The 27,365-nt window shown below is 31.5% G+C and overlaps 1 protein-coding gene across 1 annotated transcript in view; it reads left to right on the top strand.

Annotated features, from left to right (window-relative positions):
• The first annotated feature begins 405 nt into the window (after positions 1-405).
• Positions 406-27,365, top strand: part of LOC126890187 (uncharacterized) — a 92,329-nt gene continuing 65,369 nt past the window's right edge. Inside the window, exon 1 of the mRNA XM_050659042.1 lies at positions 406-508. Coding sequence (XP_050514999.1) covers positions 406-508 — 103 coding nt within the window. The remainder of the gene's footprint in view (positions 509-27,365) is intronic.

Raw genomic sequence — 27,365 nt, 5'->3', positions numbered from 1 at the left:
ATTACTCGGTTTTTGAAAATCAAATCTTAACAGCAGCTGTAGTACGTTTTTTTTTGTAGAATTGATAACATTTGCTATATACACTGATTCAAGAAAGAGGGGGAAACTTTAAAACTGTCTATAGAGTAAGAAGAATTTGCACAGTCAAGCGGTCTTAAGGGCTTTAAAGAACCCAAGGATAATCTCAAGGCTTGTATGGGAATGCCCATAGCTGAAGCACAATAAGCTGAAAAGCTGCAGTGCAACCGGGGTACATGCACGAACGGCTTCCAGGAAAAAAAAAGAATTTGCAAGACTAAATACATTCTTCAAACTACCACCAAGACGGAACTGCCTGGAAATGTAACCTGAGTCTCTCCGCAAAATCAACGACGAAAAGTAATACAGAATTAAATTGATTACATAATGGTTAACAAGAGATTCCTTAATAGATGCCTATCAGAAAAAGTGGAGCTGGAAAAATACCCTAGTGCTTACATATCGTCAGATCCCGTTGTTCCCGTTGTTGGTAAATTTAGGTTTAGATTTAAAAAGGTTACAAAAAAAGTATAGTGAAAAAAAGTAATAGTAACGAAAAATGCCATACGAGAAGACTAAAAGGTAAGAAAGCAAAAGAGATACATAGTGTAATATGGAGCAAACACATAATAGAGAAGAACCGCTCCAGAATATGAGAAACCTTTAACGACATCAGAAAACTTGTAATAAAAAAGAAAGAAATGAGGAAATGTTGGATGACTAACAATTTACCTACAACTCATGAAAGAAAGAAGGAAATCAGAGATCAACAAAAGAATGTGCAGCAATATTCAGAGACAAGTAAGAACCGAATACGAAAGACCAAATTATATTGGTTAAAATTAGTATGTGAAAAGTGGTTGAAACAAAAATACCATATGTTTAATAGGCACAAAAGGATTAAACAAGCTGGTCTTTTGAAATCTAACACAACTAGCAAACTGCGAGATCAACCAGGAATAACATTACAAATAAAATTAAGAGATTTGAATATTATGGACCAGACACATACAAGAACTGTCTGATGATAATAGGTCCGAAAAACCTATATCCTACATATATGTAATAACCACTTACCAGCCTTATCATATGAAGTTAAAAAACCAATGCATATGCTAAACCCGTAAAACTCTTTAACACCGACAGTACTCATTCCCTAAAAGATATTTTAATGAATACAGTGATAAGCGCGCTAATAACCGGCAAAATAGCTCAAAAGATGGAAAACATAATACATTGCGAAACAAAAAGAGATGAAATTAATGGAGGTGGAAATTATCGTTATAAACGTATAGATGAAGTCTTAATATATACGTTTATAACGATAATTTCCACCTCCACTAGTCTAATCTCTTTTTGTTTCGCAATGTATTACATTAGGTACATAATGTGGCCAGCAATTCTGAAATTTGAAGTTATAAATGCAATTAATAAACTAAAAACAAATAAAAGCCCAGGTCCAGATGAAATATACCCAGAAACGTTAAAATGAATCAGCGAAGAAAATATCGAAATATTTGTCCTTTTATTCAATCGCATTTATAATACAGGTAAAATACCCAAGGACTGGCTAGAGTCAATATTCATCCCACGTGCCACTACCGAAAAAGCCAAACCCACAACACTGCAATGAGTTCCGTCTGATAAGCCTTATGAGTCATGCAGTAAAAGTCCTATTATAAATCGTACATAATCGTATCTAGAGAAAGTGCGAAACCAATCAGAATTATGAGAATTGTCACTGTCTTCAAATGAAGTGAACTGTTCAAAGACTGACAGGTATGTTTCGTCCTAAAAGACAGATACCTCGAGAGTAAGAATATAAGGTATGTTCAGTAGGACGATTTATACGTTAGAAGGAAAGAGAGATAGGAAATAGAGGATAACAAAAGGGAGTGCCAAACAAGTTTTTAACGGGGAAAACAGGTAAAACAAAAACAGAAGATTATTATGCATGAAATATTAAAAAAATACAATAAAATAAATATTTAAAAATGACCTAGCACAAATATGACGTTTGTAACGTTACAGACTCCTTCCACCCATCAGGTCTTCTTACGATTAGTAATTATAATAGATTGAAAAATGTTGTTAATAAAGGATCCCCTTGTTTTAAAGCTTTGATCACAAAGTATGCTAGGAGAGCAAAGTATGCTAAATTTGCAGTCACTCGAGCGTTATGGGGACCTATTGGGTTGTGAAGAGTAGGTCCTAAATCCAAAAAAAGTTAAGTAAAGCTTTCCATTTTAGTGGGGACTTTCCATTTTTAATTTTTTTTCGAAAATTTAATTTTTTTAATTTGAAAAAAGGTCTTGAATAAAAGTTACTTATTTTTACGTAGGGAATCCAAATCTGCAAAAAAATAGGGGCTTTCATTTAAGATTTGAAAGAAACCCCCACCCCACCTCTGTGGGGGGTCGTGTTTGTTGCCATTCGATAGATTTTTCAAAAATATTGAATAAGTGTATTTTCCATTTTTTCGGGGATTCGTATTTAAAATTTTACATTTACCCCCCACCCCTCTCCGTAGGGAGTCGTGTTTGGTACATTCGATAGATTTTTGAAAAACATTGAGCACGTATTTTTTAGTTTTTCGATCTGTCATTCATTTCGCCAAATATTCAATTTTTTCTTGTGTAACTTTGGGACTCACCCATTTCCTTACGCCCCGCTCAAATTGTTAGATTTTTGAAATATACACTGTGTTGCATGTACTTAACTTACCTTATCTTAATCTGACGATTTCGAGTTTTCCTAAGGATAGATTTTTTTCGGAACCCCTTAACGAACTCCTCTGCATTAAGAGCCAATATGTGGTAGAGGTACATTTTCATGGTACAAGGTTTCTCCCCATGTAATAATCTGACGCGATCGTGTAACTGCACAAATCCCCGCTTGGGATCCCCTACCACTATGAGCTGATATCAAAATATTTCTTCCACTCTTACCCTATTTCCGTTATTCCTCAACGTCATTATCACAAGCCTTATAATAAGTTTGTCTAGTATTTTTAATGTTCTCATGACTCCATATATTATCATCTTATGGTGGATAATGTTATGCCTGTTTAAAATCGATAAATAACATATTATATGGTTCTTTTCATGAGCATTTTTCAGTGCGTCACAAATGATAGAAAAAAAAGGTTAGTCCGTGATAAATACACATTTATGACATTTATTCTAATATTACATTTTAGTTAAATCTGACAGTTGTCACATTTTATTTGCAATTTGGTATAAAAACCAATCGATTTTGTTTATTGCTTTTATAAAATGGTATTTTCTTTGATTTGTATAGTCTTATATATTCTACAGATTAAATTTTTTTTATTTAGAATAATATAATATTACTTAATATTATAATATTAGCGCCATCTATTGACAACTAGATTAAATGTTATAAATGTCACCGACGCGACGAAATGTAATCAGAGACGTGCGTTTTTCTGTCACATACAATTTAAGGCATTAGAGAGAAATCGAAAATCTGTGACGCACTGAAAAATGCTCATGAAAATAACCATATTTATATACATAATATTATGTTGTAATCCTAAGTTTTATTCAAAGCTATTATATTAAATTAATTTCAACATATTTAGTTGATAGTATGGTATAACTAGATCCAAACCCAGACATCCAAAATGAAAGTTATCCTCCAACACCAAATTGTTCTATATGGTCCACATAATGTCCAGAGAAAAGTCACACCATTTTAAGCGTCGGATTTGGGGGGAGAGGGGGGAGAAATAGGTAAATTCGTAGTTTTTTACGTTTTTCGTCAATATTTCTAAAGCTATGCGGTTTAGCATTAAGAACGTTCTATACAAAAATGTTCTACATTAAATTTGAAATAAAAAAGGTTCTATGCATAATATAATCCTTCTAAAATGAACGGTTCCAAAGTTACGGAGGTAGTATAGTATAATTGGTCCAAAAAAGGCCTAACCTAGACATCCAAAATAAAAGTTTTCCTCCAACACCAAATTGTTCTATATGGTCCACACATTGTTCAGTAAAAAGTTACACCATTTTGACCGTCCGGTTTGGGAGGGGGGAAGGAGGGGAGAAGTCGGTAAATTAGGAGTTTTTTTACGTTTTTCATCAATATTTCTAAAACTATGCTTTAGCGTAAACTATGTTATATACAAAAATGTTCTACATAAAATTTAAAACAAAAGAGGTCCCATACATAATTGTTAAAAAATCAACGGTTTCAGAGTTACGGAGGGTGAAATCTGGAGGTTTTCGATACTTTTTATATTTTTGGGGCAATTTATAATATTATTACTGATGAAAGAAATCTTCTTTACCAGGATTTTGTTTTGTAAATAAAATTTGCTATTTAGATGGTATGTTAGTGATAAGCCTTTGAAAAAACGTCAACCTCACCACCCAAAATCATCATCAATTGCCCAAATATTATAAAAAGTATTGAAAACCTCCAATTTTCACCCTACGTAACTCTGAAACTGTTGATTTTATAACAATTATGTACAGGACCTTTTTTATTTTAAATTTTATGTAGAACATTTTTGTATGGAACATTGTTTACGCTAAAGCATAGTTTTAGAAATATTGATGAAAACGTAAAAAAACTACTAATTTACTGACTTCTCCCCCATTTCCCCCCCCCAAACCGGACGCTCAAAATGGTGTAACTTTTTACTGAACAATATGTGGACCATATAGAACAATTTGGTGTTGGAGGGAAACTTTTACTTTGGATGTCTGGGTTAGGCCTTTTTTGGACCAATTATAGTATACTACCTCCATAACTTTGATAGCGTTCATTTTAGAAGGATTATCCGTACGGCCTTTTTTATTTCAAATTTAATGTAGAACATTTTTGTATAGAAGGTTGTTCATGCTAAACCGCATAGTTTTAGAAATATTGACGAAAAATGTAAAAAACTACGAATTTACCGATTTCTCCCTCCTCTCCCCCGCAAACCCGACGCTCAAAATGGTGTAACTTTTTTCTGAACATTATGTGGACCATATAGAACAATTTGTTGTTGGAGGATAACTTTCCCTTTGGATGTCTGGGTTATGCCATTATTTGGATCAATTGTATCATACTATAAGTAGTTTGCTGTTATTCTCGTTTAAAAAACACCTTGATATTTTCCTATTACTTTTTTATATTTCATTAACATTTTCATAATAACTCGTGTAGGTATATATTATAATAATAACCATGTTTTATTAATTGACAAATTCTTTTAGATTTACTTTTGAAACCGAAGACTGTTTACTGTACCGAAGAAAATATATCACTTAATTTTAAACCTCTGGATTAATTCCCAAGCCACAGTACGTATTTGATTTGTAAGTTTTATAGTTTTTTATTTCTTTCAGTAAAAAACTTATATCCTTTATTCAATATACTTTACACTTGGCTAAAAATCTGGAAATCGTTTCAAGCTGTTACTTTAAGCCCCCGTTCAAAGATGGATACGCAAACAAAAATTATGTTTACTCATGAATATGAACCCCACAATGTATATATACATTTATGCTGGAATAATTTCCATAAGAGTTTTAGTCCTAAATATGTGATGATCTGGTTAGCATTTCATTATTGGGAATAATTGGGCATTACACAAATTATTACATTATATAGTATATTGTAAAGAACTTACTTGAAATTTAATAGACATATAATTTAATATATGTATATCTAGTGAATTTCACGAATTTGTGACTTTGAATTAGGAATGAAAACTGACTTAAATGGTACCCTGTGCTGAAAAAGTTAATAGTAAATTCCCCCAATATTTGAAGCACTGCCGAAGACAAGCAAAAATACGATTTTAACTTATAATGTATTCTACATTCATTAAGAAAAATTACCATTATTAGTGCAAAAAAACGAAGAAAATTACAAATTTTAAAAATGTGTCCCCCTTAGATAAAAAATTGGCCTGTTTTTTTATTTCCTTAAAATCTAATAAATACTGCCAAATATCGAGGTGGACTCTTTCGTTTGGCCCACTCTGTATATGAAATATTTATTGGGATGTTGCCTACCTTTACCGTATTACCTAGATACACCTCATCATCTGGAATAGAGTTCAAGTATATAAAAAAACTGGGAATAGTGAAAAACGGTAATAACGTTAGAGTATGGTCTATTTATCTTTAAATTAAACAAAAAAAAAGTTATAATTTTATCAAACCGAAAAGAATTATATTATTTTTAATTACTATGTATTATAAACTTATTTTCAGACGTGCGCCGGAAAGCTTTCTTAGCCTTCACAAATAAAAAAACTATAACATTATGTAGCAGAGTATTCTTATTTAAATAGGAAACAAAATTCTTTAGAAACTAAATAAATATGTGATATTAATTTAACAAAACACTTTTTCAAAGAAATTATTAAAACTATTATTATCGAAACGTCTAATACTCAGAAGAACACTGTATTATTTTCAATTTTCGAAAAAAAAAACAGGAAATAAGCTGGATTCTTTCATCACATTCCGAATCGAAGAAAAATATTAAATATAATTGATTACTTTAGATCTCCAAAAGGGTTAGGGTGAAAATTCTGCAGCAGGATAAGCAACTGTTGTAAAACAATCAAAATATTGTTGACTTTCCTGTAACAATTTATACCGTAAGACAAACGTTTTTTTGTCGATGGACAGCCATTATTAAACCGAAAGGAAAGGAAATATTTAATGGAAACTTACCAAAATTATTGTGTGAAGCCAGATTGTCTGCACAGATAAATTTTAAATATTTTAAATATTGAGACTAAACCATAGCAACAGAAAAATCTAAGTTTGTTCGGTGACATATTCGCAGAGACATGTAAAGAGGATAGACTTGGCTAGGGATGTGCCGCTCAATGCATCGGGGTGTAACGTCGACATAGGATTGAGTGGTCTAGCCATCTTTGTCAGTCACATGCGCGGGATCGTTTGGTTAAAAGAGATAGATAGACCACCGATCGACTATTTCCATGCTGCTTCCGCGTTACGCTTTTTTGGTGAGTATGCCGAGTCTACGCTTAATATGTCAATGCATATTCGACTGGAAACGAGACGGATAATCTTAATCATTTATTAGACAGTGGCAGATTGTCGGCGGATGATCAGAACAGATGATTTTCGTTATGGAATAGGGCTTTTCATTCACAGTCGTTTGTTTCGAGCTTCTGTCATATGTCGTATAATCCTTGTGTAATAGTTGCGTTCGCGGGTATCTGAAATTGTCAGAAAATTGGATAAATTGTCAGAACACGCATGAGCACTTTAAAATAATATAAATAATAGCGTTAATAGATAAATATACAAAGTATATTTACCTAGCATAATTTAATAATTAGTTATTAATATTAATTAAAAGTAAATATACCTTGTATATTTATCTAACAAAATAAAAAACCGCTAAACGCCTTAAAAATGAGTGGCGCATACAATATTCCAGCTACAAACACTCTGATATGAATGTTACGTGGCGCGAAAATGGATTTTCATTTGATGCAAAACAAAATTCTAGTTTTATTTTAAAAGGTTTTTCCATAATATTTGCTAAATTTGAAGTAAACGCGCCACAAAAGAGTAACTTTGATACAGTTTGAATTTTGAAACTCTTTTGTGGCGCGTTTACTTCAAATTTAGCAAATATTATGGAAAAGTCTTTTAATATAATACTAGAATTTTATTTTACATCAAAATTAAAATACATTTTCGTGCCACGTAATATTCATATCAGATCCTTTGTAGCTGGAATATTGTATGCGCCACTCATTTTTAAGGCGCTTAGCGGTTTGTATGTATGAAGTTGAATGCAATGTTCCTCTATTACTCGTTAAGCTTTATAAATGGTCACCTTTGTTGCATTATCTCCCAAATGATCCAGTGTCCATCGAATGTATACTAGATTTTTTTCTATTCTAAATAGATTGAAAAAAAATATTGAGATGACCGGTAAATGAAGTCGGATTGACCGATTCCAGATCAAATTTAGCGTCGTAATCACTATAACTACATAAATCATTTCGAGAATATTCGTTAATTGGATTATACTTTTGTAGCTTAATAACTTCTAAAAGGCTTAACCGATTTTGATCAGCAGATATGAGTTTGAAACGTATTTACCAGTAGTATCTGATGGATCTAAGGTCAAGTATGATAACTGAAGCTATTACACGAATTATTGAACTTGAGAAACCGTTTTTCCCGTAGGAAATAGATTTGATCATACTTATGAAGCCTATAACTTAAAAATTCAAATTTTCCCGGATATAACGTATACACCGTTAGATTCGTCTAGAGTCCTTCTACAAACTCTCAGTTATTGGCGCAATTCGTAGGTTGAAATTTTGCGTAATTGTCGAAAAACCGAAATTTTCAAAGTATAGTTTTTCAGTTTTTCGGCTATACTGAGCCGTGTCTATGTCTGATCCTGACGGCTTAAACATCATTTTAAAGCTTAACTCAACACTATTGATTTGGTGTATTTGCGGTTCTCCTGTCTCTTCTTTCTCCGGAGATATATACCCCCAAAAAATATGCCGTTTTGTACCTACCAAGTCCTCTAGCTGGCTTATGGGTGGTCAAAAGTCACAAACTACACCGGTTCTGAATCGGTACTGACCCCCTCTTCAAACACAGAAAAAAAAATTCAAATCGGTTTAACTTTCAAACACACATACATATCCACAAACATTTTCCCTTTTTTAAATAAAAATTGAGTCATATTTCTGAGCTCGGTAACTTTTGAATGGTACAACCGATTTTTAAAATTTGACATGCGTTGGAAAGGTAATCATCAGTACTATTAGAAGCCGCAAAGGTTGGACTTAAATTTTTAAAGTTTTTGGGAGTTTTCGGGACGAGAACGAAAAACTGGCCCTAAATAGAAAGGGCCGTAAAATCCACACCCTTGGACCAAAATGGATCGTTGACATATGAATGGGTGAGTCTTTTCCTGAACTTTAAGATGGGACTTGGCCTATCTTTCAAATCAGTCAGATTTAGAAAATCGAAAATTTCGTGTATATATAGTGTCGCGTGTAGGGGGATGTTGGTGTGCGCCACTGGCGAGAACTGCCGTTCTCTGGTAATTAACGGTATTATTTTATTTATATTAAGTGAGTTTATTAACTGTACCCGCGAACGCACCTATTACAGATTATACAAAATTATGACAGAAGCTCGAAACAAATGACAATCGATGAAAAGCCTTATTTGTTGCGTTTGAAAATTGAATTTAGGAAGTTTTCTCGCAATGACCACTTATTATTATGACTACGTCATGCATGTAATCGGTTTGAATTAAAAGGGGAATAAATATTATTAAATTAAAGATATACTTATTTCGGATCACTACAAATATTTACAGGGTTTTTACCCACCTATTTTAGTGGATCAGTATGTTATAAACCTGTTTACAGCCCTAATGATGATCTTCTTAGTCAAAAACTTACTGTGATTTTGACGTAGACCTTTAAGGGTGTGGGCGCAAAATTTATTTCGCGCCAATGTATTTTAAAAACATTCATTTTGTTCGAATCCTGAGAAAACTAATAAGAATTTTTGAAAAACTTAAACGCAGAATAAAAGATTACATTATTACCGAGGGACAAACGTCTCTTAGAATAGCCTAAAAGTTTCTTTTGAATGAGATATTTGAAATTAAAATCAAGCATAACTCTAGCGGTTGATGCGATTAAAAAAATATACAAAATAAAAACAAACGTTATATTTTAATACAAATGTAGCTTATTCTTTTACTTGCGAATTCTTAATTATTATTATTATTTAATTATCTTACCAAAGTTTTCAAAATTAATTCCAGCATACGATATAATATGCGTCATAAATTCTGTTAAATAATAAACATACATTGTCCCTTCATAAACTTCTCATAATTGAGTTCAACAACAACCAACATACCGTTTGAAAATGTGAGGTTCTTCCATATAATTACCAATTAGTAACTTTAGTCCACGTACAAATTTGGGTCATTAATCAGGTTAAGAACAACAGTTTAGTAATATTTTGACAAAACTCTTTTGATCATTTACGGCAAGCAACAACTGAGAAATAATGAATTAGTTCAGAATATAGTTACCACAATACAAATAGTGGTAGGGGAGCCCAAGCGGGGATTTTTGCAGTTACTCGAGCGCGTCAGATTATCATATGGGGAGAAACCTGGTGCCCTGCAGATGTACCTCTACCATATCATCGCCTCAAAGCAACAGTATTATATGTAAAAAAAATTACTTTTGTGATATCCATGTCAAATCATTCGAAATAAATCCTTCTGTTGAGTGTAACACTAAGATAAATAAAAAGTGAAATACTTTTTTCATAATATTACATATCCTTGTGTAGCTTAATTCCTTTTAGCCCAAATTCTATAATGCAACACTAAGACAACGTACAGTGGCGTAACAAACTCTGTCGGGGCCCCCCCGCAGAATTGGAAATGGGGCCCCCTTTAAAAAATTACTAAATGCGACATGTGTAACAAACACCTATGTATATGTGTTACAGCTCAGTAAATCAACGTAAAATATGGCGATACCCTGCAATTTTCAGTGTCACCACCAAAGTGGTCAACTCAAGACTTTTCGAGTTATTTATGAGTAAAAATGTTTATTGTTCAACAAAAAACCACGTTTTTAGCCGATTTTTCTCAAATACTTCAAAGAGTAAGTATTCGATCGAAAAGAATATTGTTAGCAAAAATGTATCTAGCTTATAAAAAAAATGAAATAAAAATTAAGTCTATCGACTAAGTAAAAGAAAAGTTGTAGCTCATGAAAAGTTTTTCTTATTCGTCAAATTCCAAATCGAATATTTCAACGTGAAATAACCAAAAACTGAAATACTTTCGGGGAAACATATTAGAACTTTTTTAAAGTGCTTAAAAGAATCTTTATTTTTTACAAAATTTTCTAGCATCAAAACTAAGCCAGTTACGCTCAAAATACAGTTAATCCCATTTTTTTGGTAAAAAAATTGTGAAAATCTCCCCCTATTTAGCACCCCAAATGAAACCAATCATTATCGCTTTACAAATTACTTAACTTTTTTATATAACCTGTAAGTTTCACCGGTTTCACAAAGTGCTTATTTTTAAAAAGGTTCTAGTTAAAAGGGCTTGCACGAGTCACTAATCACGAGATATGCAAATTTTAAACAGCCATACCTTAACCAATTTTTGTTTTACAGCAAAACAAAATAAAGCCAAAATATTTATAAAAGCAAGACCTACATTTCTTTACTCTTTGAGATTTTTCGTATCACTAATACTTTTTAAGTTATTTTAAAAAAAGGCAGTTTTCCAAAATAAAAAAAACTTTTTTTACTATGAAACCAATTTTTTTTCAAAAAACCTGTCAAACTTACAGATCATATAAACAATAAATATTTAAAGTAAATGGTAAAGCGCTAATGGTAAATTTTATTTGGGGTGCGAAATAGGAGCAGATTTTCACGTTTTTTTTTTTAACCAAAAAGGGGCCAACTTTATTTTGAGCGTAACTCGTATAGTTTTGGTGCTAGAAACTTTTATAAAAAATAAAAATAAAACTTTTTTAAACATTTAAAAAAGTTTTAATGCGATTTCCCGAAAAGTGCTTAACTTTTTGGTTATTTCAGGTTGAAATATTCGATTTGAAATTGGAAGAATAAGAATAATTTTTCATAAGCTTCAACTGTGCTTTTACTGTGTCGATAGACTTCATGAATAAGTACACCATTTTTTTGTATCTTCTAAGCTACAGTTTTGCTACAAATATTTTTTCGATATGTAATATTTAATTCGATAAATACTTATTTTTGAGTTATTTGCGAAAAACCCGTCTGAAAACGTTGTTTTTTTGTTGAAAAATAAACATTTTCACTCGCAAATGACTTGAAAAGCATTAACATAGATAAAGAAACTCTATAGAACCAAAGTTGCTTATAATTAGTCAATTTATACATTTCAGGACGTATTTTAAACGTATATTTTTGACCCCAAAGATTTGTGTCACCCCCCGAAAGTAAAAGCAACCAACGGCATAAATCCAACTTTGAAGTGGAGTGTAACTAGAACCTAAATCCAAATTGTCAAGCAAATACGTCCGTCGTGACGCTGATAATTTCACTCCAAAACTGTCATTTACTGAGCTATTGGTGTATTCATGCATTGTTTATGACGACTAACATTTTTCATCTTTATTGGTATATAATAAAATTTAATAAATGATTACATTAGATAGTATTATTCTATGAGATTAACAACTTTCTTCGTGTACTATCTACTATCAGCGAATATATCTACAATTTTATTAATTCGGATGGACAACTTCATTTTCAATACTGCACTGCTTAAAGAACGTATGTATGCAAATAATATAACAACACATTTTTACATAATATATTAGACAACAAGATGGGTCCCTTGACATATTGGGGCCCCTGTAAGCTTCACGCTGCGGGGGCCTCTATTACGCCTCTGGATAATTGTATCGAAATACTAAACCTAGGTAAAGATTAAAGAGAAAACCCATTTCTAGATTTAGAAATATTGTTCTAAAATTCGGCAAATTTCAATTCTCAAATCTTTCAATAATCACGTACAAAGCATTATAGTTTATTGTCGTTACCCATTAAAGTTCGTGAGACCGGAAAGGATTAAGTTTCTAGATATGAGATGATTCAGCTGCCGAATACGCCTATTTAGAAATTTACGTTTTTAAATTTAAACACAAAAAGGAAAATCATATAGGTACATACCTATAACAGATTTTTACATAATATCAGACGACAAAATGGGGCCCCTGCTCGATTGGGGCCCCCGCAAGCTTCACGCTGCGAAGGCCTCTGTTACGCCCCTGACAACGTACATATTATCATACTACCATTATATTTTGTCGTTTACACATTTTGGTCATCAATATTAATTCAACACTAAGTTATCTTACCTACATATTATCCTATGTTGCCATGTAGTTATTGCTGAGTTGCGATTATGTCTTTGTTTATAATATCCAGCTTGCGGTCACAATTTTATCTTCAGTAATCTTCAACAATAATAGTTCTATTACATTGATATTAAAAGGTGTATGTTAAAGAGTAAAAATTAATAATTCAGCCAATTAAATTGTACAAAAATTATGGGTCATGCATGGGTATTTAGAAGTCAGTATTTAGCAGTATTTAATGTATTTAGCGAACAAAAATAACACTGATTCTGAGTTGTTATCTGGAATTTATCAAGCACAGGAAAAAGGTAAGTTAAATTTATGATAAATTCCCCTTTAGAAATTTCGGGATGATTTAAGAAAATGCAATAAGTTTTTACTCTCACAACTTTCAGCATCCGCTATTACAAAAACTGATTCTGATGATATTTTTTATTCTATTTTGTTTATTATCTTGTCAAATTTTTAAATTTTTGGTAAACAAGTATGTTTATGTTATAATTTATGTACCTAATAACATGTTTGAACGACAAAATTGTTTTGTTTTTTGCAGGAGCGTCATTTGAAATTTTGATAGGGGGGCAAGCATTATATATACAATACATTTATATGCAAACATAATACAAAATTGATCTATTTTTTGTAAATTTCAGTAATTTTCAGGGTCGGGGGAATGCCCCCCTGCCCCCTATAAAAAGACGCCCCTGGTTTTTTGTATTGAAATGTGGAAAATTTTAAACAAAACTTTAGTGCAATATAAGTTTATATAACAGAAATTTACGAATATCGTTAAAAACAGATTATCTTTGAGGGCAGCAGTAGGACAACTAACATTTTCTCCAATTATTTTTTACTTTTTTATGAATTAATATAAATTTTTATGTGACGCGTGTAAAGTTAGGTACTCAAACAAAATTCCATGTAAATCCATTCAAATATAAAAAAGTTATTAATTAGCTACTGAAGTTTCGTAAAATTTTCAAATGCGTTTTTCTCGAAACTACATTATTTTACATATCCTACTGTTGCTTTGAGGCGACGCATATTAACTCTTAACACAGGAAAATTCGTTAACCCTTAAACGCCCAAGGGTGGGTAAAAAATGTCCACCTAATGCATATTCCCTTGTAACATATTTATTACGTGTTTAAAAATTTAAAAAAAATTATTTATTGTTAAAAAGACAGCCCTTTATCGAATGTTAATTTGGTTCTACCGATATTTTTGAAAATAAAAGTAGCATCTTGAGTAATATGGGTGGGCATAAAAGGTACACCCTTGGTAAAACTCATTACTAAAGGTTTCTGTATAATTTCTCGTTGGTAGGAAGATAATCCATATAATTATCGACGTATAATTATATAATCTACATAATTATCTGCCAATGAGCAGGTTGAAAGGAAGAATGTGGAGAAAATCGACAAATCTGAATTATACTGGCTTTTACTGGTATGTTAATTTTGATGTACATTGTAAATTTGTTGTTAGGTTTGTAAATTGTTTATATTAATATTTTAGAACATGCTGTCTTTATTAAGCATAAGATTTTTAAGTTTAATCCATTTCCAACAACTCTCAATAAATATATTAACTATTTTCGAGGTGGACATTTTTTACCCACCCTTGGGCGTACATGGAACCTACAAAAGGTTGGGCGTTAAAGGGTTAAGGGGGACACGAAAAAAAAATCTATCCTTAAAAATACTCGAAATTGTCAGATTAAGATAAGGTAAGTTAAGGACATGCAAAACAGTGTGTATTTCAAAAATCTGACGATTTGAGCGGGGCGTGAGGAAATGGGTGAGTTAAAAATTTCACAAAAAAAGCGAATAATTCGCGAAATGAACGTTAGATCGAAAAAAAAAAAGAATGTGTGTACTTTGTACGCACGTAAGAAGTTATACTTCTATTATATGATTTCAACGAAATCAATATACTTTAAACACTTTCTCTACTACTTTCCTAACATTTTTATTAAACCAATACCAAAAATTTAAAAAATAAAAGAATAAAACACAAACAAACACATTGAAAAATGCCACAAATGATTTCTGAACAATAATTATTGTTGCCAAAAATTTTAATTAAATACGTATTTTCTGAAAAACATTATATAATAATATACTTACAATCATAAAATGTATAAAAAAACTAAAAAAATAATAACTTGCATTGGTGCTCGAACCCGCTTCCCGTCTATCCCGCCGATCGAAAGTCAAAGCGAATTCCCACTGCGCCACCTTCGCGTATACGTCATGTGGGAATATACACAAACTGAACGTTTACACCATAAACTTTTTGACATTTTGTTTATTTATATGAATTTAATCAAATTATTAGTTTGATTTTTGTCGAATTAAAATGCAACAAAATATAGAGTAAGAAAACGATATATTAGATGAAGATTTGTAGAAAGTTTGTTCGTAATCAGATTATGTAAATTAAAGCATTGCCTACTAATATGTAGGTAAAAGTACATTATTTTTTTACATTTTCAAATAGGTATGAAGATAATTTTTTATTGCAATACAACTAAAACATTTAGAATTACGTACCTGTGGCTTTTCAAAACTATTTAAAAAGTCACTGCACTTATAAATTTGATTTTATTTCTGTCCTCACAACAATAAAAACTAATATAATATATAACATTTTTGTTTACGGATAACCACCATATTGAACAATTATTGACAGATCATTTCAACACCCAATCAGAGCCCGTATAACGACTAATACCACACTGTCGGTGTGCGCATGCGCCCAGTCAAATTAAAAATTCACTCCCAATCGCGCCTAAAGAAGTATAACTTCGAAAACTAAAAAATACGTGTTCAATATTTTCAAAAATTTATCGAATGTTACCAAACATGACACCCCACGGAGAGAGGTGGGGGGTAAATTTAAAATTTTAAATACATACAAATCCCGCGATATTTCGCAAAATAAACATTAGATCGAAAAACTGCAAAATACACTTAATCAATATTATAAATATATTATAAATAAATCTATCGGATCTAGATCCGATAGATTTTTCAAAAATATTGATTAAGTGTATTTTGCAGTTTTTCGATCTAATGTTTATTTTGCGAAATATCGCGGGATTTGTATGTATTTATAATTTTAAATTTACCCCCCACCCCTCTCCGTCGGGTGTCATGTTTGGTAACATTCGATAGATTTTTGAAAATATTGAACACGTATTTTTTAGCTTTCGAAGTTATACTTCTTTAGGCGCGATTGGGAGTGAATTTTTAATTTGACTGGGCGCATGCGCACACCGACAGTGTGGTGTTAGTCGTTATACGGGCTCTGATTGGGTGTTGAAATGATCTGTCAATAATTGTTCAATATGGTGGTTATCCGTAAACAAAAATGTTGTATATTATATTAGTTTTTATTGTTGTGAGGACAGAAATAAAATAAAATTTATAAGTGCAGTGACTTTTTAAATAGTTTTGAAAAGCCACAGGTACGTAATTCTAAATGTTTTAGTTGTATTGCAATAAAAAATTATCTTCATACCTATTTGAAAATGTAAAAAAATAATGTACTTTTACCTACATATTAGTAGGCAATGCTTTAATTTACATAATCTGATTACGAACAAACTTTCTACAAATCTTCATCTAATATATCGTTTTCTTACTCTATATTTTGTTGTATTTTAATTCGACAAAAATCAAACTAATAATTTGATTAAATTCATATAAATAAACAAAATGTCAAAAAGTTTATGGAGTAAACGTTCAGTTTGTGTATATTCCCACATGACGTATACGCGAAGGTGGCGCAGTGGGAATTCGCTTTGACTTTCGATCGGCGGGATAGACGGGAAGCGGGTTCGAGCCCCAATGCAAGTTATTATTTTTTTAGTTTTTTTATACATTTTATGATTGTAAGTATATTATTATATAATGTTTTTCAGAAAATACGTATTTAATTAAAATTTTTGGCAACAATAATTATTATTCAGAAATCATTTGTGGCATTTTTCAATGTGTTTGTGTGTGTTTTATTCTTTTATTTTTTAAATTTTTGGTATTGGTTTAATAAAAATGTTAGGAAAGTAGTAGAGAAACTGTTTAAAGTATATTGATTTCGTTGAAATCATATAATAGAAATATAACTTCTTACGTGCGTACAAAGTACACACATTCTTTTTTTTTCGATCTAACGTTCATTTCGCGAATTATTCGCTTTTTTTGTGAAATTTTTAACTCGCCCATTTCCTCACGCCCCGCTCAAATCGTCAGATTTTTGAAATATACACTGTTTTGCATGTCCTTAACTTACCTTATCTTAATCTGACAATTTCGAGTATTTTTAAGGATAGATTTTTTTTTCGTGTCCCCCTTAATGAATTTTCCTGTGTTAAGAGTTAATATGCGTCGCCTCAAAGCAACAGTAGAATATGTAAAATAATGTAGTTTCGAGAAAAACGCATTTGAAAATTTTACGAAACTTCAGTACCTAATTAATAACTTTTTTATATTTGAATGGATTTACATGGAATTTTGTTTGAGTACCTAACTTTACACGCGTCACATAACAATTTATATTAATTCATAAAAAAGTGAAAAATAATTGGAGAAAATGTTAGTTGTCCTACTGCTGCCCTCAAAGATAATCTGTTTTTAACGATATTCGTAAATTTCTGTTATATAAACTTATATTGCACTAAAGTTTTGTTTAAAATTTTCCACATTTCAATACAAAAAACCAGGGGCGTCATTTTATAGGGGGCAGGGGGCATTTGCCCCCCCCCCCGACCCTGAAAATTACTGAAATTTACAAAAAATAGATCAATTTTGAATTATGTTTGCATATAAATGTATTGTATATATAATGCTTGCCCCCCTATCAAAATTTCAAATGACGCTCCTGCAAAAAACAAAACAATTTTGTCGTTCAAACATGTTATTAGGTACATAAATTATAACATGAACATACTTGTTTACCAAAAATTTAAAAATTTGACAAGATAATAAACAAAATAGAATAAAAAAAATCATCAGAATCAGTTTTTGTAATAGCGGATGCTGAAAGTTGTGAGAGTAAAAACTTATTGCATTTTCTTAAATCATCCCGAAATTTCTAAAGGGGAATTTATCATAAATTTAACTTACCTTTTTCCTATGCTTGATAAATTCCAGATAACAACTCAGAATCAGTGTTATTTTTGTTCGCTAAATACACTAAATACTGCTAAATACTGACTTCTAAATACCCATGCATGACCCATAATTTTTGTACAATTTAATTGGCTGAATTAATTTTTTTAAATTATTAATTTAATTTAATTAAATTTTTACTCTTTAACATACACCTTTTAATATTAATGTAATAGAACTATTATTGTTGAAGATTACTGAAGATAAAATTGTGACCGCAAGCTGGATATTATAAACAAAGACATAATTGCAACTCAGCAATAACTACATGGCAACATAGGATAATATGTAGGTAAGATAACTTAGTGCTGAATTAATATTGATGACCAAAATGTGTAAACGACAAAATATAATGGTAGTATGATAATATGTACGTTGTCAGGGGCGTAACAGATGCCTTCGCAGCGTGAAGCTTGCGGGGGGCCCCAATCGAGCAGGGGCCCCATTTTGTCGTCTGATATTATGTAAAAATCTGTTATAGGTATGTACCTATATGATTTTCCTTTTTGTGTTTAAATTTAAAAACGTAAATTTCTAAATAGGCGTATTCGGCAGGTGAATCATCTCATATCTAGAAACTTAATCCTTTCCGGTCTCACGAACTTTAATGGGTAACGACAATAAACTATAATGCTTTGTACGTGATTATTGAAAGATTTGAGAATTGAAATTTGCCGAATTTTAGAACAATATTTCTAAATCTAGAAATGGGTTTTCTCTTTAATCTTTACCTACGTTTAGTATTTCGATACAATTATCCAGAGGCGTAATAGAGGCCCCCGCAGCGTGAAGCTTACAGGGGCCCCAATATGTCAAGGGACCCATCTTGTTGTCTAATATATTATGTAAAAATGTGTTGTTATATTATTTGCATACATACGTTCTTTAAGCAGTGCAGTATTGAAAATGAAGTTGTCCATCCGAATTAATAAAATTGTAGATATATTCGCTGATAGTAGATAGTACACGAAGAAAGTTGTTAATCTCATAGAATAATACTATGTAATGTAATCATTTATTAAGTTTTATTATATACCAATAAAGATGAAAAATGTAAGTCGTCATAAACAATGCATGAATACACCAATAGCTCAGTAAATGACAGTTTGGAGTGAAATTATCAGCGTCACGACGGACGTATTTGCTTGACAATTTGGATTTAGGTTCTAGTTACACTCCACTTCAAAGTTGGATTTATGCCGTTGGTTGCTTTTACTTTCGGGGAGTGACACAAATCTTTGGGGTCAAAAATATACGTTTAAAATACGTCCGGAAATGTATAAATTGACTAATTATAAGCAACTTTGGTTCTATAGAGTTTCTTTATCTATGTTAATGCTTTTCAAGTCATTTGCGAGTGAAAATGTTTATTTTTCAACAAAAAAACAACGTTTTCAGACGGGTTTTTCGCAAATAACTCAAAAATAAGTATTTATCGAATTAAATATTACATATCGAAAAAATATTTGTAGCAAAACTGTAGCTTAGAAGATACAAAAAAATGGTGTACTTATTCATGAAGTCTATCGACACAGTAAAAGCACAGTTGAAGCTTATGGAAAATTATTCTTATTCTTCCAATTCTAAATCGAATATTTCAACCTGAAATAACCAAAAAATTAAGCACTTTTCGGGAAATCGCATTAAAACTTTTTTAAATGTTTAAAAAAAGTTTTATTTTTATTTTTTATAAAAGTTTCTAGCACCAAAACTATACGAGTTACGCTCAAAATAAAGTTGGCCCCTTTTTTGTTAAAAAAAAAACGTGAAAATCTGCTCCTATTTCGCACCCCAAATAAAATTTACCATTAGCGCTTTACCATTTATTTTAAATATTTATTGTTTATATGATCTGTCAGTTTGACAGGTTTTTTGAAAAAAAATTGGTTTCATAGTAAAAAAAGTTTTTTTTATTTTGGAAAACTGCCTTTTTTTAAAATAACTTAAAAAGTATTAGTGATACGAAAAATCTCAAAGAGTAAAGAAATGTAGGTCTTGCTTTTATAAATATTTTGGCTTTATTTTGTTTTTCTGTAAAACAAAAATTGGTTAAGGTATGGCTGTTTAAAATTTGCATATCTCGTGATTAGTGACTCGTGCAAGCCCTTTTAACTAGAACCTTTTTAAAAATAAGCACTTTGTGAAACCGGTGAAACTTACAGGTTATATAAAAAAAGTTAAGTAATTTGTAAAGCGATAATGATTGTTTTCATTTGGGGTGCTAAATAGGGGGAGATTTTCACAATTTTTTTACCAAAAAAATGGGATTAACTGTATTTTGAGCGTAACTGGCTTAGTTTTGATGCTAGAAAATTTTGTAAAAAATAAAGATTCTTTTAAGCACTTTAAAAAAGTTCTAATAAGTTTCCCCGAAAAGTATTTCAGTTTTTGGTTATTTCACGTTGAAATATTCGATTTGGAATTTGACGAATAAGAAAAACTTTTTATGAGCTACAACTTTTCTTTTACTTAGTCGATAGACTTAGTTTTTATTTCATTTTTTTTATAAGCTAGATACATTTTTGCTAACAATATTCTTTTCGATCGAATACTTACTCTTTGAAGTATTTGAGAAAAATCGGCTAAAAACGTGGTTTTTTGTTGAACAATAAACATTTTTACTCATAAATAACTCGAAAAGTCTTGAGTTGACCACTTTGGTGGTGACACTGAAAATTGCAGGGTATCGCCATATTTTACGTTGATTTACTGAGCTGTAACACATATACATAGGTATTTGTTACACATGTCGCATTTAGTAATTTTTTAAAGGGGGCCCCATTTCCAATTCTGCGGGGGGGCCCCGACAGAGTTTGTTACGCCACTGTACGTTGTCTTAGTGTTGCATTATAGAATTTGGGCTAAAAGGAATTAAGCTACACAAGAATATGTAATATTATGAAAAAAGTATTTCACTTTTTATTTATCTTAGTGTTACACTCAACAGAAGGATTTATTTCGAATGATTTGACATGGATATCACAAAAGTAATTTTTTTTACATATAATACTGTTGCTTTGAGGCGATGATATGGTAGAGGTACATTTGCAGGGCACCAGGTTTCTCCCCATATGATAATCTGACGCGCTCGAGTAACTGCAAAAATCCCCGCTTGGGCTCCCCTACCACTATTTGTATTGTGGTAACTATATTCTGAACTAATTCATTATTTCTCAGTTGTTGCTTGCCGTAAATGATCAAAAGAGTTTTGTCAAAATATTACTAAACTGTTGTCCTTAACCTGATTAATGACCCAAATTTGTACGTGGACTAAAGTTACTAATTGGTAATTATATGGAAGAACCTCACATTTTCAAACGGTATGTTGGTTGTTGTTGAACTCAATTATGAGAAGTTTATGAAGGGAAAATGTATGTTTATTATTTAACAGAATTTATGACGCATATTATATCGTATGCTGGAATTAATTTTGAAAACTTTGGTAAGATAATTAAATAATAATAATAATTAAGAATTCGCAAGTAAAAGAATAAGCTACATTTGTATTAAAATATAACGTTTGTTTTTATTTTGTACATGTTTTTAATCGCATCAACCCCTAGAGTTATGCTTGATTTTAATTTCAAATATCTCATTCAAAAGAAACTTTTAGGCTATTCTAAGAGACGTTTGTCCCTCGGTAATAATGTAATCTTTTATTCTGCGTTTAAGTTTTTCAAAAATCCTTATTAGTTTTCTCAGGATTCGAACAAAATGAATGTATTTAAAATACATTGGCGCGAAATAAATTTTGCGCCCACACCCTTAAAGGTCTACGTCAAAATCACAGTAAGTTTTTGACTAAGAAGATCATCATTAGGGCTGTAAACAGGTTTATAACATACTGATCCACCAAAATAGGTGGGTAAAAACCCTGTAAATATTTGTAGTGATCCGAAATAAGTATATCTTTAATTTAATAATATTTATTCCCCTTTTAATTCAAACCGATTACATGCATGACGTAGTCATAATAATAAGTGGTCATTGCGAGAAAACTTCCTAAATTCAATTTTCAAACGCAACAAATAGGGCTTTTCATCGATTGTCATCTGTTTCGAGCTTCTGCCATAATGTTGTATAATCTGTAATAGGTGCGTTCGCGGGTACAGTTAATAAACTCACTTAATATAAATAAAATAATACCGTTAATTACCAGAGAACGGCAGTTCTCGCCAGTGGCGCACACCAACATCCCCCTACACGCGACACTATACACGAAATTTTCGATTTTCTAAATCTGACTGATTTGAAAGATAGGCCAAGTCCCATCTTAAAGTTCAGGAAAAGACTCACCCATTCATATGTCAACGATCCATTTTGGTCCAAGGGTGTGGATTTTACGGCCCTTTCTATTTAGGGCCAGTTTTTCGTTCTCGTCCCCAAAACTCCCAAAAACTTTAAAAATTTAAGTCCAACCTTTGCGGCTTCTAATAGTACTGATCATTACCTTTCCAACGCATGTCCAATTTTAAAAATCGGTTATACCATTCAAAAGTTACCGAGCTCAGAAATATGACTCAATTTTTATTTAAAAAAGGGAAAATATTTGTGGATATGTATGTGTGTTTGAAAGTTAAACCGATTTGAATTTTTTTTTCTGTGTTTGAAGAGGGGGTCAGTACCGATTCAGAACCGGTGTAGTTTGTGACTTTGACCACCCATAAGCCAGCTAGAGGACTTGGTAGGTACAAAACGGCATATTTTTTGGGGGTATATATCTCCGGAGAAAGAAGAGACAGGAGATCCGCAAATGCACCAAATCAATAGTGTTGAGTTAAGCTTTAAAATGATGTTTAAGCCGTCAGGATCAGACATAGACACGGCTCAGTATAGCCGAAAAACTGAAAAACTATACTTTGAAAATTTTGGTTTTTCGACAATTACGCAAAATTTCAACCTACGAATTGCGCCAATAACTGAGAGTTTGTAGAAGGACTCAAGACGAATCTAACGGTGTATACCTCATATCCGGGAAAATTCGAATTTTTAAGTTATAGGCTTCATAATTATGATCAAATCTATTTCCTACGGGAAAAACGGTTTCTCAAGTTCAATAATTCCTGTAATAGCTTCAGTTATCATACTTGACCTTAGATCCATCAGATACTACTGGTAAATACGTTTCAAACTCATATCTGCTGATCAAAATCGGTTAAGCCTTTTAGAAGTTATTAAGCTACAAAAGTATAATCCAATTAACGAATATTCCCGAAATGGTTTATGTAGTTATAGTGATTACGACGCTAAATTTGATCTGGAACCGGTCAATCCGACTTCATTTACCGGTCATCTCAATATTTTTTTTTTCAATCTATTTAGAATAGAAAAAAATCTAGTATACATTCGATGGACACTAGATCATTTGGGAGATAATGCAACAAAGGTGACCATTTATAAAGCTTAACGAGTAATAGAGGAACATTGCATTCAACTTCATACATACAAACCGCTAAGCGCCTTAAAAATGAGTGGCGCATACAATATTCCAGCTACAAAAGATCTGATATGAATATTACGTGGCACGAAAATGTATTTTAATTTTGATGTAAAATAAAATTCTAGTATTATATTAAAAGACTTTTCCATAATATTTGCTAAATTTGAAGTAAACGCGCCACAAAAGAGTTTCAAAATTCAAACTGTATCAAAGTTACTCTTTTGTGGCGCGTTTACTTCAAATTTAGCAAATATTATGGAAAAACATTTTAAAATAAAACTAGAATTTTGTTTTGCATCAAATGAAAATCCATTTTCGCGCCACGTAACATTCATATCAGAACGTTTGTAGCTGGAATATTGTATGCGCCACTCATTTTTAAGGCGTTTAGCGGTTTTTTATTTTGTTAGATAAATATACAAGGTATATTTACTTTTAATTAATATTAATAACTAATTATTAAATTATGCTAGGTAAATATACCTTGTATATTTATCTATTAACGCTATTATTTATATTATTTTAAAGTGCTCATGCGTGTTCTGACAATTTATCCAATTTTCTGACAATTTCAGATACCCGCGAACGCAACTATTATACAAGGATTATACGACATATGACAGAAGCTCGAAACAAACGACTGTGAATGAAAAGCCCTATTCCATAACGAAAATCATCTGTTCTGATCATCCGCCGACAATCTGCCACTGTCTAATAAATGATTAAGATTATCCGTCTCGTTTCCAGTCGAATATGCATTGACATATTAAGCGTAGACTCGGCATACTCACCAAAAAAGCGTAACGCGGAAGCAGCATGGAAATAGTCGATCGGTGGTCTATCTATCTCTTTTAACCAAACGATCCCGCGCATGTGACTGACAAAGATGGCTAGACCACTCAATCCTATGTCGACGTTACACCCCGATGCATTGAGCGGCACATCCCTAGCCAAGTCTATCCTCTTTACATGTCTCTGCGAATATGTCACCGAACAAACTTAGATTTTTCTGTTGCTATGGTTTAGTCTCAATATTTAAAATATTTAAAATTTATCTGTGCAGACAATCTGGCTTCACACAATAATTTTGGTAAGTTTCCATTAAATATTTCCTTTCCTTTCGGTTTAATAATGGCTGTCCATCGACAAAAAAACGTTTGTCTTACGGTATAAATTGTTACAGGAAAGTCAACAATATTTTGATTGTTTTACAACAGTTGCTTATCCTGCTGCAGAATTTTTACCCTAACCCTTTTGGAGATCTAAAGTAATCAATTATATTTAATATTTTTCTTCGATTCGGAATGTGATGAAAGAATCCAGCTTATTTCCTGTTTTTTTTTCGAAAATTGAAAATAATACAGTGTTCTTCTGAGTATTAGACGTTTCGATAATAATAGTTTTAATAATTTCTTTGAAAAAGTGTTTTGTTAAATTAATATCACATATTTATTTAGTTTCTGAAGAATTTTGTTTCCTATTTAAATAAGAATACTCTGCTACATAATGTTATAGTTTTTTTATTTGTGAAGGCTAAGAAAGCTTTCCGGCGCACGTCTGAAAATAAGTTTATAATACATAGTAATTAAAAATAATATAATTCTTTTCGGTTTGATAAAATTATAACTTTTTTTTTGTTTAATTTAAAGATAAATAGACCATACTCTAACGTTATTACCGTTTTTCACTATTCCCAGTTTTTTTATATACTTGAACTCTATTCCAGATGATGAGGTGTATCTAGGTAATACGGTAAAGGTAGGCAACATCCCAATAAATATTTCATATACAGAGTGGGCCCAACGAAAGAGTCCACCTCGATATTTGGCAGTATTTATTAGATTTTAAGGAAATAAAAAAACAGGCCAATTTTTTATCTAAGGGGGACACATTTTTAAAATTTGTAATTTTCTTCGTTTTTTGCACTAATAATGGTAATTTTTCTTAATGAATGTAGAATACATTATAAGTTAAAATCGTATTTTTGCTTGTCTTCGGCAGTGTTTCAAATATTGGGGGAATTTACTATTAACTTTTTCAGCACAGGGTACCATTTAAGTCAGTTTTCATTCCTAATTCAAAGTCACAAATTCGTGAAATTCACTAGATATACATATATTAAATTATATGTCTATTAAATTTCAAGTAAGTTCTTTACAATATACTATATAATGTAATAAATTGTGTAATGCCCAATTATTCCCAATAATGAAATGCTAACCAGATCATCACATATTTAGGACTAAAACTCTTACGGAAATTATTCCAGCATAAATGTATACATTGTGGGGTTCATATTCATGAGTAAACATAATTTTTGTTTGCGTATCCATCTTTGAACGGGGGCTTAAAGTAACAGCTTGAAACGATTTCCAGATTTTTAGCCAAGTGTAAAGTATATTGAATAAAGGATATAAATTTTTTACTGAAAGAAATAAAAAACTATAAAACTTACAAATCAAATACGTACTGTGGCTTGGGAATTAATCCAGAGGTTTAAAATTAAGTGATATATTTTCTTCGGTATAGTAAACAGTCTTCGGTTTCAAAAGTAAATCTAAAAGAATTTGTCAATTAATAAAACATGGTTATTATTATAATATATACCTACACGAGTTATTATGAAAATGTTAATGAAATATAAAAAAGTAATAGGAAAATATCAAGGTGTTTTTTAAACGAGAATAACAGCAAACTACTTATAGTATGATACAATTGATCCAAATAATGGCATAACCCAGACATCCAAAGGGAAAGTTATCGTCCAACAACAAATTGTTCTATATGGTCCACATAATGTTCAGAAAAAAGTTACACCATTTTGAGCGTCGGGTTTGCGGGGGAGAGGGGGGAGAAATCGGTAAATTCGTAGTTTTTTACATTTTTCGTCAATATTTCTAAAACTATGCGGTTTAGCATGAACAACCTTCTATACAAAAATGTTTTACATTAAATTTGAAATAAAAAAGGCCGTACAGATAATCCTTCTAAAATGAACGCTATCAAAGTTATGGAGGTAGTATACTATAATTGGTCCAAAAAAGGCCTAACCCAGACATCCAAAATAAAAGTTTCCCTCCAACACCAAATTGTTCTATATGGTCCACATATTGTTCAGTAAAAAGTTACACCATTTTGAGCGTCCGGTTTGGGGGGGAAATGGGGGAGAAGTCAGTAAATTAGTAGTTTTTTTACGTTTTCATCAATATTTCTAAAACTATGCTTTAGCGTAAACAATGTTCCATACAAAAATGTTCTACATAAAATTTAAAATAAAAAAGGTCCTGTACATAATTGTTATAAAATCAACAGTTTCAGAGTTACGTAGGGTGAAAATTGGAGGTTTTCGATACTTTTTATAATATTTGGGCAATTGATGATGATTTTGGATGGTGAGGTTGACGTTTTGTCAAAGGCTTATCACTAACATACCATCTAAATAGCAAATTTTATTTACAAAACAAAATCCTGGTAAAGAAGATTTCTTTCATCAGTAATAATATTATAAATTGCCCCAAAAATATAAAAAGTATCGAAAACCTTCAGATTTCACCCTCCGTAACTCTGGAACCGTTGATTTTTTAACAATTATGTATGGGACCTTTTTTGTTTTAAATTTTATGTAGAACATTTTTGTATATAACATAGTTTACGCTAAAGCATAGTTTTAGAAATATTGATGAAAAACGTAAAAAACTACTAATTTACCGACTTCTCCCCTCCTTCCCCCCTCCCAAACCGGACGCTCAAAATGGTGTAACTTTTTACTGAACAATGTGTGGACCATATA

Source organism: Diabrotica virgifera, chromosome 8 (assembly GCF_917563875.1).
Source record: "Diabrotica virgifera virgifera chromosome 8, PGI_DIABVI_V3a".
NCBI classification, from domain to species: Eukaryota; Metazoa; Arthropoda; class Insecta; order Coleoptera; family Chrysomelidae; genus Diabrotica; species Diabrotica virgifera.
The sequence above is the reverse complement of the archived record's forward strand: the minus strand, read 5'-3'. Positions and strand labels throughout refer to the sequence as shown.